At 31.1% G+C, this 18,338-nt stretch overlaps 1 protein-coding gene across 1 annotated transcript; it reads right to left on the bottom strand.

Moving 5' to 3' along the window:
- Positions 16,393–17,986, bottom strand: LOC109350112 (uncharacterized acetyltransferase At3g50280-like). The gene has a single exon (XM_019591251.1). It carries the CDS (start codon positions 17,899–17,901, stop codon positions 16,540–16,542), a length of 1,362 nt encoding a protein of 453 aa, XP_019446796.1. The 5' UTR covers positions 17,902–17,986; the 3' UTR covers positions 16,393–16,539.

The following is an 18,338-nucleotide window of genomic DNA, read 5'->3' as shown; positions in this document are numbered from 1 at the left end:
TTTAGATCGTACGACTTAGCATGCAAGAGCTCTACGAGCTCCGATACCAGTTTGTTGAAGCGGAAGACCCATGGAGAAAATATAATAGAGAAAATGACACCGCGAATTTAATGTGGTTCGGCAATTTGCCTACGTCCATAGCTGAAGAGCAATGAAGATTATTCCATATGATAATAGAGAACTACAAGTGTTTCACTCACTTCCCAAAATCCAAGTACACCCAATTTCATTCTCACTCAAGTATTTCTCACACAATTAGATCAACAAAACAAGAAGAGAGAATATGCACTAAGCTAAGTATTTGGTGTGTCTTACATAGACATGGAGCACTCCTATTTATAGCCAAAGCTCTTGAAGATTATGTGGCCAAAGGGAAACGTGCATTAATGTTGGTTTCATCATAGCCACTTCCTTTTACTTGGCTAGAAATTCTTCATTTCTTCAAGATGATTTTTAGCCACTTCTTTTTTGCTTAGCTCCAGAAAGTCTTTTCATCATCTTATTCTTTTAGCAAATAATCAATAATCTTCATTCCAACATTTTAAGAGACAGGGGTTGAGTAGAGAAAAAAAGATTCATAACTCTAATTCTTTAAAAAAGGTGGAGGTTTCATTTTATATGCTAGAGTTAGAAAACATGATTGAGATCACCTGTTTTGAACGGTGTCCCGTTCCATGTCCCAAATCAATTAAAATATGACTTTTTATTACTTATTGCTTTTAAATTTTTTATTTTATTCATGTGGCAAAATATGATAGGTTTGAGATATAGAATGAGACACAATTAGGATAGATGATCCTTATCCTAGAAAACTGGAGGGGAATACCATAAAACATTAGTTCAAAACATACACGTACAGATCCTCTCTCCCATACCTTGTCCCCAAACTTTGTCCGTGTTCAATCAACTATGAACAAATAATATAAAAATATATCATTTTGTATTTAAAAAATATATATATTTACTTGTGTCAATTTTTAGTGGGTGGAGACAACGAATTGAAACAGACTTTGGGATAGATGATCCTTTTCAATATACACTATCTTTTGAGTTAGGATTCTCTCCATTAATAGAGGAACAAGTGAGCACTTTTGTACTTACATGTAGGGGTAAAATTATTATATGATTATATCTTAATGGTTAAAAATATCAAATTATATTACATTTTTTCTCTTATTTTGGATATACTTGCCTCGAATAGGATCTCAACTCCTATCATATCATTCAACAAAAACTTCAAGGCTCAAAACAAACGTAGCAGTGTACATGCTCTTTTCCGCTGGTGCTTTCCATGGACAATTTCCCACTATTATCTCCCACCTTTTATTTACATAAAGTACCCATGACTCAAAGCACATCATAACACTTCTCCAATCTCATATATCTATCATCTTCATTTACAATTAACCCCACTTGACTCTACATAAGCTTGAAGTGTTCTCTCATCTATTCTTTCTTTTATATTTCTCTTTTCGGTCAGCGAAGAAACAACATACATACCCATCCTCTCCATCTCTGATTCCTTCCTTATTTCCTCCATCTCTTCACTTCTATTCAACTTCTTCCCTGCTGTCACATAACATAAAATAAACATAAAAAATATGTTCTGGTTTTAGCGTGATGTTCCAAAGATTCAAAGAACTTTCAAGATTCCTTATCATTTGCACATGCCTTTTTTTATCTCCATTTTCATCTCACTTGATGCATGTATATACGCATGGCAATATCTCACTTCCAACGTTGGACCACCCCACTCCCATCAAATCCTAGGATTCCTATAAGATTGGTGGCATTGGTACCATGCTAGTGGAACGTCTTGAGACTGGTGTTGTGAAGCCTGATATGGTTGTGGCTTTTGGTCCCATTAGATTGACAAATGGAGTCAAGTTCGTGGAGATGCACCACGAGGCTCTCCAAGAAGCTTATCCAGGAAGCATTGAAGGATGTGAACGCATATTCTAGCATTCCTCATGGATCTAAAGTTATCTTTCATTTGCAAAACCCAAATTGTAGTGGTTTCCTAGGAATTATTCAAGCCTTTGGCTCCTGTCTTTCACTACTAATGGTACACGCATTGGTGAGTTATCATATGGTTATATACTAAAGGAGTTTTGTTCAGTATTGCTTCCATTGGGTGCCACAGTGCACATAAAATATCATGCATCATGAAAGGAAAGGGAATTAGACTTGACGCAAGACTAAGATTCAGGCTGGTTGCCTCTAAACAGCTTGTCTTCTGCACTCACTTTGGAAGCAAAACTGGCAAATAGTGAAAGCTTTAGATACATAAGATAAGATGGGATGACTCAAGCCAAGTCTTCTCTACAGTTCTAAAACATATCACCTTTGTACGTCATACCAATAACTTGGATCCCATGCGGGTTAGTTTTTCTTCTTCTTCTCCATATACTATTATTCCAATGATTATTTAATTACATGTTTTTATAGATAAATAATAATAATAATTATTATTATTATTATAATAAAGCATAAAAGAATTGCAAAATGTAGAATAAAATGTTTCAACTATGTTTCAAATGTTTCTTTGAGATTTGATAGTGTGTCACCATTAGTTTTTGCTGCTTCATACATCTTAAAGATGATAATATTTCAATCATTTTAAATATCTCTTTGAGATATTGTACGCCCCGAACATTAGTTTCTTCTATTTCATCTGTCTCAAAGATGATAAAAATTCAACTATTTTATGAAATCCTTTTGAGATATGATGAGGTACGGACATTAGTTTCTGCTGCTTCATCTGTCTCGAAGACGATAAAATTTTAACTATACTTCAAATATCTCTTTATGATTTGATGCGGTGCGGACATTAGTTTTTGTTGCTTCATCTATCTTGAAAATGAAATTTTTTAACTATATTTTAAATATTTGTTTGAGATTTGATGTGGTGTGAACATTAACTTATGTTGCTTCATCTATATTAAATACTATAAAATTTCAACTATTTCAAATTATCTTTGAGATTCGATGCGGTGCAGATATTTGTGTTTGCTGCTTTATCTTTTACCAAAGTAGATAAAATCCCAAATAAATCATACAAATCGAGACCAACCAATTTTCCAACCAAAACTATGTAGTTTTGATTTCCATATTGCACATAGGCATACGTATGAGCAATATAAACTCTTTTCAGACAAAAAAAAATTGTTTTAGTGATTGAATTTTTAATAAATAATTTTTAACGATATAAAAGTCTATGTAATTAGCAACCGTACCATTTTAATATGGGCAGACGAGATATTAATACATTCCCTGATCCGTAACCGACTCACAAGCTCAGAATCCCTGTTTAAAGACCATATTATCCTAACTAGACTTATTATAGTGTTTTCTACGTTTCAAGGGTAAAAAACGTAACGACGACTCCAAATCATCTAGGAGAGGTAGAAATCGAGTTTGTCTCTTATTAAGTTGTAGAGCCGATCTTACAACCAAAAATTGGATCACAACAGTTTGAGAGACACAACTATGTGACTCTTCCTATTTGAGATGGATGTATCCTTTTGAGCGTTATATGAAAACCTTTAAAGAGTATGTGATTTCATAGGCATTCCAAAACCTTAGTATGCCAAAAGAGCATTTGGCAAAGAGATTACTAGGAATCAAATATTGACTATAACAATAATTGAATTGGAGCAAGCATACTTATATGTTTTACGTAATACCGACGAGGTTGAACCATATGTTGAAAGACACAAGACGATGCTTAGGAAGTCTAACCTAAGTAAAAATGAAAATTGAATTTCCAAATAGCATAACCGGTGTTTCATAAAATGGCTAAAAAATCATATTGTTGAGGAGTTGAATATAAATGCACATTCAATTTTCGAAAGATTGAAATGGTTAGTCAATGGTCCAAGTATTCATGTCTTGTCCTACAGTGATTACCTAATTAATAAATTCACATTTTATATGAAAAAATAATATGATTAAGTAAAATTCAAATTAGTGGGGTGACTCTTGTTGCTCGAACTTTGCATATGTCAAATACAAAAGATAGAAATCCAATATATGCGAATGTATCATACTTTGGGGTCATTGAACAAATATGAGAATTGAATTACACAATGTTTCGGCTGCTGATTTTTTGTTGTATGTGGGTTGATAACAACAATGGCTTTTGAGTTGATGAGTGAAGGTTCTTATAGGTGGATCTTTATAGGTTTAGATAAATAGATGAGTCATTTATTCTAGCGTTATAGGCTCACCAAGTATTCTATGTTAGTGACTCATTTGATATGAAATGATCTATTGTTCTTCTAACCAACAAAATAACCGTCAATAATATTGATGACAAAAAATATGAAGATATTAATGTTGAAGATGATCCTTTTGAGACATCACAATTGCGTGAGAGCGAACCAACTATGAATGATGATTTATATACAAGGGATGATTGTGATGAGGGGCTTTGAGTGAATCAATATGTTCCTCCAAACAATGATATTACAAGCAAAAGCAAAAAACAATCAAAGAAAAAGAAAAAATAGATGCATGTCTTTGTATAATTATAGCATAATTTTATTTGTTTGTAATTTGCATATATTGTACTTATATTACTTGTTTGTAATTTTATGTGCTCTACCAAATCATAATTGGCATGATATTCTTTGCTTATAATTTGTATTATATTGTTCTTAATAATACAAACTTCTTGTCGGTATTAGTGTATCTATGCTATTGAGAATGTATGTGTTGTTAAGAATGATTGTGTTGTTGATAAATATATATATGCATGTATTAATGTGTACAAGTCAACAACGTATGCTAAGGGAAGATCTGGCAAACATTATTGTATGTATACAATATAATAGTGTTCATTTTAGACAACGTTGTTGTATATATACAATACAACAACGCTCATTATAGATAATGCTGCTGTATATAATTAATACAACATCACACATTTTAGAGAGAGCTATTGTATATGATAAATACAACAACGCTCGTTGTAAATGTCGCTATTGTATATATGTGTTGTTGAGAATATTTATGAATAATACAACAATGTTCCCTTTAGCTTGCATTGTTATATGTATGAAATATATAATAACACTCGTTGGAGATGACATTATTGTATGTATGACATTCCACAAAAGCGTTGTTAATCATGCTTATATATTACTGCACTCACATGGAAAACGTCTGAAAGCGTTGTTATATATCTAAAATGCATGTTGTTGAAGTTCAACTTGGCGTAGTGATTAAATATAAAGAAAAAAAATGTATGCACTGATGCGTAAGAGTTTTATACACTATCAGTTCATCACTTATTATTTATTTTTAATCATCACTTATTCTTAAAAAATATAAATAAATGATGAATATTGACCATATATATATATATACATGCATATTACGCTCTCATATAATATAACTTTGGTTTAAACCATTTTTCCTCACAATATATCTTAAGAAATTCATGCATGTACAAATAATAAACCTTTTAGAAGTTGAGTCTCGAAATATACATAATTTCGGTTTGCATAATAAGTATGCTTTGAACAAAGTTTACCTCTTTTAAATTGTATTGCCCCCAAAAGCTAGTAAAGTAGCAACAACATCGATATTACCTAAGTGATGATCCCCATACACATAAAAAGATAACGGTAAATTTACTTAGTAGGTATACTTTGACTTTTAAATTATCACACTAGTGTAACTTTTCTATTAATTACAACTAGTAGTGTAAATTTGTTGAAATCAGCTATTGCATAGGTGTTTTTGCTTTTTTGTTTTCTCTTGGTCCCACCAAAATCGTCAACCACAAATGAGGTTTATATTTTTAATCAATTTCTGTAGAAATCGTGCACTAGGATGAAGTTTTTTATTTTTTATTTTTTAATACATAACCAAAATCGTTAGTAGGGAAAGAGGTTTTTGTATTTTTTTCCTACTATTGAGAATCGGCTATTTAATTGCAGGTTTTGGTTTTTAATTTATTTCTCTCACTCCAGAATTGGCTGTGGAGTGAGAGTTTTGCTTTTTAATTTTTTTGTCCTTGCTTTTTTACTTCTATTTAAGCCATATCATGTGTTCACCTAAAATCACATTTTCTAAAACTTGTTCGTGAAGTGCACTCGTTCTCTATGTTGTTGAAACTTGTAATTGAAAGGCAGTGTTATATTTTTCATTTGGAGCTATTCACTTTTTCCAGATTGTTACTTCATTGTAGGTTAGTATTATCACTTGGATCTATTATATTTTATCCTATTGTTTTTAACTTTGTTATATTTAGTTGTTACTGTTTTGTAATATTTTTATTTGTTTAATGTAGATGGCTATCCTAAGAGATATTGTTGGTGACTTTAGTGATGTAGAAGACATTGAAATATGTAGTGATGAGGATGATGTAGAATTCGACGTTGGTTCATCTTGTAGGATGACATATAATACTCCATCATCATTTTTTCATAACACAAATTAGGAAGTTGGTCGTGATTTTGGTCATACAACTAGCTTAATGAACAATAATAATAATGACTTGTTTGTTGGGATGCAATTAGAATCTAAAGAAGCGACAATAAATGATATTAGAAAATTTCATATTAAAAATTCATTTGATTATGTTGTTGATGAGTCTAGACCAGATAGATATGTTGGGATGTGCACATTTTGGTGCCGGATGTGAGTGGCGAACTCACGCTTCTTTTAACGTTAAAAGCGACATTTGGGAGATTAAAAAAAATTAATGGAACACACAGTTGTGTATCTATGTTGGTTTCTCAAGATCACAGCAAATTAAATTCATCATTCATTACAGACCTTATTGTTAATTTAGTATCTGCAGATCCAAGTATACTAGTTAAGGCACTGGTAAAGGAGGTTGTTAGTCGATTTGGTTTACAATGACATATAGAAAGGCGTGGACGACAAAACAAATGGCATTGGCCAAAATTTATGGTGATTGGGATGGATCATACACTGAGTTATCACGTTGGATCAATGTTCTACAATATTTTTCTCCCGGTATGATTGTGAAATATCAAGCACATGAGTATATTTCACATGGCATGGAAGACCCTAGTCAATTTATTCTGGATAGAGTATTTTGGGCTTTCAAACCATGTATTGATGGGTTTACATATTGCAAACAAATTATACAAGTGGATGGAACATTTTTAACTGGTAAATATACTGGAACGTTGCTTATAGCGAGTTCACAAGATGGAAACATGCAGATATTTCCAGTTGCCTTTGCCGTTGTTGAAGGAGAGACGAAAGAAGCTTGGGAGTGGTTCTTTTACAATCTTAAGACTTATGTTACCCCTCAACCAAACATATTATCATATCAGATAGGGGGACATGTTTATTAGCTGTACTCCGTAGCGAGCTGATAGGATGGTCTAGTGAACAATTAGTTTATTGTATTTGTCATCTTGCTAGTAATTTCAACAAAGAATTCCGAGATTCTGATCTTAAAGATAAAGTCGTACAAATGGGTATGTTAATTTTATTTGAAATTTTTAAATGTTTTTTATGATGTGGATTGATATAATTTTATATTTAATTTTTAGGTTATGAGTTGATGCGACCACGATTTGAGCGGATGCTGAATTTGTTGCGAAAAAAACATCTGAGGGCTGGTGCATGGTTGGAACAAATTCCAAAAGAAAAGTGGAGTCAATCATACGATGAAGGTAGACGTTTTGGCCACATGACCACGAATCTTGCAGAATGCATTAATGGTGTTCTGAAAGGATATAAAGCTCTTCCTATTACAACCCTAGTAAGAGAAACATACTACAGGCTAAATGAATGATTCATTCAACATCGTAATGAAGCTTCTAACATGATTAGGGCAGAGCATATATATTGCGAAGAGTTGACAAAAGTGATTAAAGAAAATCAGCGACAATCTACTTGTCAACTAGTTCGTACTTTTTCACGGGAGACTAGAGTCTCTAAGGTTGAAGTTGTATCCAGATGTGGTGGGTGCTAAGTGAGGCTTTACACTGTTAAACTAGCCTACAGTTAGTGTGATTGTGGGAAATTCAATCATTAAGATTGTCATGTTCTCATGCAATCGCAACATGCGCTTCATTGGCTTTAGATTATGGCCAATTTATCTCACTAATTTATCGGCTGGATAATCCTCTTGATGTATATCGATGAGAGTTTCAACCAATTGGCAATGAAGAATATTGACCCCCCTTATTCATGTCCAATATTCATTCCCAATCCTCTTATACGCAGGAAAAGAAGTGGAAGACCGAAGACTACGCGCATTCATAATGAGATGGATGAAGTTCATGTTCAACAAATTAAAAAATATGGATGGTGTAGAAGTGAGGGGCATAATTGGAAGACATGTCCATTATGGTCTAGAGAACTTGGTGAGAGTTCTACACAACCTTTCAATAATGAGTAGTTTATTTTGTAATCTTTATTTTTATTATGCGATTATATTAATATGTGAATTACTTCAATGAAAAAAAGCATGGGTGTGAATTATATATTATAACATATAACATATATACTATAACTTATTATATAACATGTAAAATATATATATATTATAACATATAACATATATACTATAACATATAACTTATAACATAAAACGTATATACTATAACTTATTATAAATAACATATATACTAAAAGTGAGTGAAATTGGTGAGTCCTTGAGTCAATTAGTGAGTGAAATGCAGAGATTCTTTGATACCGAGATTCCATGATACAAAAATGTTGAAAGTCGTTGCATGATATTGCATAGATTCAAAGCTATTTAATGACAACGCAAAGAAAAGTGATTCAATGACATTAAAAGCTGTCAAATTTTTCTTGATTTTTTTACTAATATTGCAGTGATTCAATGCAAAGAAAAAGTGATTCAATGTAGACAAAAATATTGCAATGATTCCTTGACTAAACACTGACTAATATTGCAGTGATTTCTTGACTAAAAATATTGCAGTGATTCCCTGCAGAAAGTAACGTGCAAAGATAACATTTTAGGGTTTTAATTTTAAAGAAAATCGGCATTAAGGGTGCCAATTTGTTTGAAATAATTATTGGCAAGTAAAAAACGGCAATGCAGTTGACGGTTTCCAATAAACATACTAAATTAATTTCCAATAAACATACATAAATCATCAATGATGTTGACGATTTCAATTAATTTATAGAAGTTACCAATGAGGTTGACGAGTTAGAGTTAAAAATTATAAAGCTAAAAATGGCAATATGGTTGCCGATTTCACAATGACTATATTACACCGTATACATTTCACGTGGATATAATTCTCACTCCCACACAATGATTATAAATATTTGCATTTACATTTCACTAACTTCACACTTCACACTTTCTTCAAATGGTATATATTAATTTTGTCATTATATGTAAATCTTACACCAAGAGTACGCGGTCCAACACCTTATTTTTCATTGGTCAAAAGGTATATATTAATTTTATCATTATATGTTAATTTTTAATTAATAAAATTGACTCAAATTTTTTTACTAACTAACAATGATTAATAATAGGTGGTCATAACATTTAATCACCACCAACATCTCTGGACATGTTGTTAATATCATACGTGCAATGTTTGAGCGTATGCGCGTTGATCAGGTATATTTGTATTTGTATCTTTTATGCAAAAATGTATATTGTTTATGTTTGTATATTTTTATGTATGAATAATAAGTCAAACTTTCATTCTTTTTATATATTTTTTATGTTAACTTTTTTATTAATATTTTTACCAGTTTCGGTGATGCCATATTACCAACTGTCTTTCCTCCCAAACATCTCGGAGAGAAGCCGATCACGTGTGCCACTAATATGTTTTGCAATTGTAGAATGTCACCCTACTGACAGGTTATGAGGCAATTTGGTTTTGGTTAACCAATTCCACAAGATCTAGTGAATTGTGAAAAACTTCTCAAAGTTGACTTACGTGGCAAAACTGATTATAACTGGCCACATAAGCATCGTCGTTGGATTCAAATATGGAATAATTGGGATAACTATGTGGTCAATGGTTTACTCGCAAATACCATGCATTTGAACCATTACTCTGAGTATATGCAGTGATACTTAAAAAGAACTAGAAGATACATATGTAGAGATGGAGCACACTCTGATGGAATGATAACTTTTTTTTTTTATAAATTAAACTTTCTCTTTAATCAATTTATTTACTTCTAATTTTCTCTAAACTTTTCAGTATACCTTTGCAAAAAGAATTTGTGATCAGAGTCATGCTCCAACTTCACTTATAAATCCCACACAATATATATGTAACGTCTTCTCATCTGGCCGTGAAATGATGGGAGCATTGGCTTAATTATACCCCAATGCATACTATATCCACATTGATGAAGCTCCTCATACTCATCATTATCATATGCCTTCATAATGAACTGAAGTGGATACTCATTCTTGAACACACACTTCTTCAATTACTCCTCAACAACAACAACAACAACAACAACAATCGTATGGCTTTGGAAATTTTAATTATTCATCCAACTATTTGTCATCAGCTTCTCAAATGTCACTACCATCAATGTTTGCTACTACTTCAACTACACCATTGTCGGCATATGATTCTCAACAATATTATCGTCCTACTATGACGTCCACAAGCATTTTTGCTATGCAAAATAATGATGACGAAGTTGTGGTTGAGGATGTTGATGAAGATGAGGATGATGAGGAGCCACAATTGGCGACACGTGGTAAATGGAGAATCCCGCAGTGGAATGAACAACAATTAAGAGTTCAACCGCCAAGAAGGTGAAAACCACCACCATGTGAGATTTCATCACATAGACTTCATTAAGGTTTTATGAGATTTAATGTATTAAAATTTTAATATTGTAATATTTTGCTATTATTATTGCAATAAATTGTCTAATAGGTTGGTCAAAATTGATACATGAACAAAAAAATCTTTTGTCATAGCCGATTTAGCTAGGGCAAAATAAATCAACATAAAGTTCTCACTCCACAGCCGATTCTGGAGTGGGAAAAAAATTAAAAAGCAAAATCTATTTCCCTACTAACGATTTTGATATATATTAAAAAAATCAAAAATCAAAAACTCCATCCTAGTGCACTATTTTTATAGAAATTGATTAAAAAATAAACCGCCTTTGTGGTTGACGATTTTGGTGGGACCAAGAGAAAACAAAAAAAGGAAAAACACCTATGCAATAGCCGATTTCAACAAATTTATACTGCTATTATAATTAATAGAAAAGTTACACTAATGTGATAATTTAAAAGTCAAAATATACCTACCGAGTAAATTTGTGAAAAGATAACATAGTCCACTAGTGCTTCAATTTGCACTTTTCCTTTGCAGTCATAATATTTTGCTTGCACCAGTCTTGGCAACATTGATATCATAATTGTGCTTTCATTGATTATGTTTTCCCATAATTTTTACCGTTGTTATATACACAACACAATTAATTATAATCATAATTATAATTTAAGGATTTAATATGGATATACTGACAATGTAAGTATTTTTACACTGTCAGTAAATCATTTATCGTTCATATTTTAATTAACATTGACTCTCAAAGAAAAATAATATAAATCAATAGTAAATAATATGTCAACAATATAAAAAACTTTACATTGATTTTTGAAGGCAAGCTTAATACAATGATTGACTGGCATTGAACTCTTGTATTCTTTTTATATCTCATGTTTTTTTTATTGGTAATAAACTGAGAGTATGAGTTAAAACAGGAATATGATTCATTAATTAAAAGCATGATTAAATAGTATGTTTGCTTATTTTATTGTTATTTATTTCTTCATTATAATCAACTTCAAAATCAATTTATTTTGAAAATTTTATGTGAGGGGTACAATTTGACAACAAAACTATAGTCTTAGTGTAATTTTAGTAAAGTTGTGGGTAGATATGATTTCCAAAATAATTTCAACTTTTCTTCAAAATCCTAACTTACATCCACAATTTCACTTTTTGATGTAGAAATAGTAGTTACCAACTTAGCATGCACGATTTCTACCAGCATTGATTTTTTTTTATGAAATCGTGTATGACAAGCACAATATATATTATTTGTTTTTCCGTCAAGTATTGTATAATATGATTTCCAAATTTCTATAGTTGTATAGGTGGCAAACGACTTCCATACATGTTATTCCTTATTAAATAAATATTTTTGATGTAATATTTCAAATAAAAGTTTTCAGTATTTTCTCAATATGTTTTATTTGAAATAGAGTAACTGGTAAATGTGTCCATCTCTTATATAAATAGTCTCTTATTTAAATTAATGACATTTATATATTTGAAGCAATATTTTGGTAACAAATGAATTAGATGTATTTGGGATAAGATCCTAATGAATGATTCTTTTAATATTAAAATTACTTTAGTTTATCTTTTATGATTTGTTTTTTATCTAACTAGAAGTCTAGTATTAGTATAAATAGGAATTAGTATTATGTCTTTTGTATCATAATAATATTTATCATAATTCATAATATTATCAATACAATTTACTAATTTGATTATTATTTTTTCTTCTTTTATACCCTAATCCTACAAATTTCAAACACAAGTGCCTTTTTGTCCATGTCATAACGGAAGAGAAGCAACATATCGAAAAGTCCAGTTCACAACTGTTACCGACACTTAAGAAGATCTTCCATTTTACAATGGACAAAATTGCGAAATTGAAAGTAAAATATAATTTTGAAGTGGGTACAAAACATATCTTCTTTACAAGCTCTTTTAACTTACACTTTCTTAAAACATGGTTGCCCATGGTTATGAAGAAAAAGAACCTTGATTGGTGAACGGGGTACAAAAAGGAAGAGAGAGCAAGAGAGTGAAATAAAACAAAACTGAATTGTATTATTGAACAAAATGCACTTAGAAAGCTTTTACTCCAAGGTATATACAAAAAAAAAATTGAGGAAAGAGAAATAATTAACTAGTTACCTATAACTACCCATCTAGAACAAGCTTGATATCTAAGAAATTAACATATCCTCTTTCCATTCTCTCTAGATTTCGCGTTGTCTAAGTTACAACAATTACCCAATCCTAGCCCTACCCAATTCCCTTTTATCCTTGTTGCCCTTAATGTTTGCATCTATATAATAAGAATGGGAGGACAATTGCCCTTGTTTGCTTGATTCTTTCGATTGGTAAAATTTGATGTTCCTTTACCCTTGCCCATCTCTTCCTCCTTCTTTGTTCTGTTGCTCTTGCTTATGCTCTTCTTCTCTTCCTAGTAAGCTTTGTTGCTTCTATTTTATATCTTGCACAAGCTGAAATGTGTATCCTAGCATGAAAAAGTTAAGAGGTGAATGAAACATGCATGGGATGAATTTTGCCTTCTGAAACTCTTAAATGAAATGTCAATATATTTCAATGTGTTTGGTTCTATCATGAAACATATAATTTTAGCAATGTGTGAAGCTAACTAATTATCATAAATGACAGCAACAGATGCATGATTAGAATCATGTAAATCTTTCAATTAATAGACAAACCATTGTCATTCACACCTATCTAAAGCTAAAGTTATATACTCTGCTATCTTAAAGTTAAGTATTTTGAATTGGTCTTCTGTCTTCTGCACTTTCAAGAAACTAAGGATATCCAATGAAAATCAGAATCCTATTATATATCTTCTAGTACCCAAGCTAGAACCTCAATTTGAATCACTAAATCATTTAATATTGACATTATCATTAGCATGGAAGAATATCATTTGTCCTTTTGTTCACTTAAGAGATCTAAGCATTCTTTATTAAACCAAGTATCTTAAGAATTAGATTTATCTAAATTGGGTTAATTTGGTGGACTTGAACTTCTCACTAAGCAAAATTCTCCCTTAGCTTGGTTTCTACATTGGGCGAATCCTTGCACTAGGTGCAAGTTTTGTGCCGAGTGAATGTTCCAGTTGTCCACATCCTACTCTCTTTCCCACTTAATATCTAGAATGGCATAAAAAATAATATTATATGATTTGATCACCATTTAACTTATTGCGTAGTATAAATTACATTTATGTAAATATTTGGGGTAAAAAATTGCTTAATTATTCTCATTATCTGTTAAATTTAGCATTTAGTGTTAAAAATTAGAAGTCTTTCTTTATGATGAATAGGATATATGATATGCAATCCAATAAATTTGATATAACATACATATGATAAATATAAAAAAAAACATGTACCGTGCTTTGAGACCTGAGAAGCTTGGAAGCTAGCAATAATTTAGTGTATTGGCAATATTTTTAGATTAGTGCATGTTTTGCTATTTACAATATAAAAATTTATATATGATCAATATATTATTTACTATTCATTTATATTTATTTGAAGAGTTAATAATGATTAAAGATGAATCATAAGTGATGAACTAACATTGTTTTTACATATATTTTTATTCTCTTTATAATCAATGAAATATTCACATTGAGCTTATTTTTTGACTTTAGTGTTAAAGATGGATTCTTTTATACTAATATCTATGTATTATTAATGTAAAAAATTATATATAGTGAGTACATCGATTACAATTCATTTATATTTTTTTTGAAAAATCAATAATAATTAAAATAAATAATGAGTAATGATTAATAATATATAAAATTCTTACATTATTAATGCATATATTTTTCCGCTTTATATTCAATGAACTAGTCACATTGAGCTTATTTTTGGACTTTAGTGTTCAAGTTGGATTCCATAGTATACCAGTTGTTGCTTCACGGGCACAACAACTTTGTCGCAACATATTATACTTCTGTGGATTCAAAGACTACACTTAAGTAAGTTTCTTACTATTCAAGTAGACTAATGAATTACTATTAAATTACTCTTTAATGTACATTTGGCTTTTTGGATACCAAAACTCTTACCACAAATTGATATACTATCAATTATGATATATCAAAATATACTTAATCATTAAATTATAATTTCAATATATATTTTTAAATCAATTATAACTAATGACACATGCCACACTTTTTGAGATATTAGATCTTCTCCCCAATCCCATAGGTTCCATGCAAATATTCTATGATTAGTTTAAGAAATAAAAGATGTATGTCGTAAAAGTTTTATATATTGTCATTTCATTATCCACTATTCTTAATTATTATCATTGATTCTTCAAAAAATAATATAAATGAATATTACTAAATATGTATAAATTTTTATAGAGATAATTTATAAATATTACACTTAGTTTAATAATAGAAGATTGTGTAGACTAAATATAATATTATGCCTACTTATTATAAAACAGAGAAGAAAACCAATTATACATACATCTATCCTTTTTCTTATAGACAACTTTACCTTTCATCTACTCCTGATTGTGTAGTGTTGACATGGGGTAGATTCAGATTTGCACTAACTCCATATCGAACTTTTCAAAAAGTTCCTCCCAGTATACATGGTTTAATGAAGAAATAGTCCTTCATTAGTTGATAATTATAGTCAAAAGAAATAATTAAAGAGTACCCGATATATCAAACTCAGCTTACAATACTAGATTGGATACTTCAATTAGTTGCACATATGTTTGTAGGTTGACAGAAAATTAATATCAACATAAATTTGAAGCATTAAAGTGGAAGTTTCTTGTTTTAAAAAAATTGTTGTCCATCTTAGCATTTCACACCTAACCTAAGAGCTTGTTTAGAGCCACAGCATGCTTTCTTTAATCTAAAAGCAAGTTCTACTTTATTAAATTTGTTTCTGCAAACTTTCTTAGCCAACAATCTTGTTTTTATAAATTGGTATTTACACCCGTGTCTTATATTTTAAGTATTTTACTATATTGTTAATTGTTTTTTGTTGTAATAGGTTAGTACCATTTATGCTTTCTTAATATACTGTCTTCTTTGCTTAGTAAAAAAAAGATAGAACTCTTTTAATAGAAACCATTTCGAAAAGCACTACTGACATCCATATTATAATTGTACCAACTATGAAAATATCAAATGCTTTTTCAATGAAAGCCACACATTTTGCATAGAGATGTAAATGATTTGTGAATTATTTAATCAAGAAAGTGACCCTCTTTGAGATTGAATGAAATACTATATATAACGACGTTTTGAGAATATAGTTCAAAACAGATGGCAAATAAAAAGTAAATATCATTATTCGTTACCACAGATCTATTGCCACATATAATGGGTAGTTGATATATTTAATGAAGCGAAAATATGAATAATAATAAATCTTTAAATTTTAATCAATATAACATAATTTTATTTATCCCGGATAGTATTAGAGACACATGATATAGGAGAAAAAATATTGCAGATCAACAAATCAAAGAAACCAACCATCATTATTCATCACCAACAGAGATCTATAACTCATATAATGGTTTATATGTTGTCATGATTGATAAAACAAAGATATAAATAGTAATAAATTTTTAATAAACATAACATGATATCATTGATCCTGGATAGCATTAGAGACAAGATCTGAGACACAAGATATATCTCTTTATTCATTACATACATATGGTCATGATCTTACTGAACTGAATTTTTTTCCTTCAACCTTGGAATGGTATTCATGAAGTAAGGATCATTACCCAAGGCCTCCAAAATCTCATAGGGAAGACATAGTTCAATGTCAATGCTACCTTTTTCTGCACCTTCATACACAGTAATCTTTCCATTCTTTTTATTTGCAGATCCACTTCTAACAGCCACGGGCTTTCCCCAACCAAAATCATTTCCATAAACATTGAACCTTGGGGAACTACTAGTAGCCAAATTATTAGTGCTATCCACATTAACAAGACTAAGAAACGTTGGCTTTCTAACCCAATACTCATACTGACTCTTAATATTATCTCCTGTGTAAGAAGAAATCACCTTGTTCATTTCCAAAGCAACCTTTCCAACCCCACTTTCAAGAACTTCTCTTGCTTTCATAGTCACAGCACAAATCATTCCTGCATTTCCAAAATAGTCTTCTTCCAGTTGTGGAACCATTCTTGGTCTAACACCTATTATCAAAATGTAACGTATCTCTTCTTCTGGATCAACATGTTTGAATCTGAACACAGATTTCCAAACGTGAGATAAAAGTGCTTGCAGGGAAGATAATTTATCAGTATTAGCTTCTTCATTTGCTTCCGATTTGAGTTTCACAATTTCCTCCTTTGAGAAATGGAAGATCCTCTCCGATAATGGACTCGAGTTTTCGGAATAAGTTTCATCTTCTTTTGTAAAAGGAAATCTAATGGGTTGGTCAGTAGTATCATAAAAGAAACGCTGAAATGATGGGAGTTTTGATATCTTATTATTACCACGTGAAATTTCAGCCCATGAATTCATGAAATGCCAAAACGACTTGCCGTCTGCAGCTGCATGGTTCAAAGTACAACCAATGAAGATACCATCAATTAACTCAGTGACTTGAATTGCTAGCAATGGCTGTGACGTAGCTTCATAGTTTTTGACACCATTGAGAGGGAAGAAAGAGTGAACAATTGAAGGAACATATTTGGATTCAAGAATATGAGCAACACTTGTATTTTCTGCTACAGCATGGACAAACAAAACACCTGAGTTGTTGCAAAGGATGTAACATGAGGCATTTTTATTGTCTTCATGTTCATTATGGATGATGTCAAAACGACCAGTAAGAAGTGGAAAGAAAGAAAGAGTGGTGGATAGTGTGTTTTTGAGGTGTTGGATTTGGATTGATATGTCTTGTTTTTCTTCGTTGTTGGGGTTGTGAAAGAGAAGGCCCTTTTGAATGGCTTCAATTGGTAGAAAAGCGAGATCCCATGGGGTTAAATGGATTTTAGGAGTTGGGTTAGTATTGTTGTTGTCACTAGGTGCTTTGATTGTAGTGGTGGATATGACCCTTGTGGCTTCCATTGTGATAATCTTATGATGAACAAGCTGAGATTAGAGTTAATATATACTTGCTAGTTTATCTTGTTCTAAGGATTCTGTGGCTGAAGATATCTGTTGAAGTGGGCGAGATTCTCTTATAGCCAATCTATTAAAGTACAAAAAAAAATCTATTAAAAGTTGGTTATTAAAGTAATAACATTATAGAGAATTATGTTTTCAAGGAGAGTTTTATCCCAACAAAATTGTTAGAGTTTAGGGATATTGAGTTTAGGGATAAGCAGGATCCAATCATATATTCAGTTCGCTTATTTGGGTTAACTCGATCATAATCGGTTCCAAATAGAATTGAGTCACATCGGGTCTAGGGTTGGTACTAGGTTTAAAAATTAGACCCGAGCAAAATTTAGGGTCAGGTAGAAGTCAAACATGACTTAACCTCATCTTATGATTATTCATTC

This window comes from Lupinus angustifolius, chromosome LG06, assembly GCF_001865875.1.
Source record: "Lupinus angustifolius cultivar Tanjil chromosome LG06, LupAngTanjil_v1.0, whole genome shotgun sequence".
NCBI lineage: Eukaryota > Viridiplantae > Streptophyta > Magnoliopsida > Fabales > Fabaceae > Lupinus > Lupinus angustifolius.
Note: the sequence above shows the minus strand (reverse complement) of the source record. Positions and strands in the feature narration are given on the sequence as shown.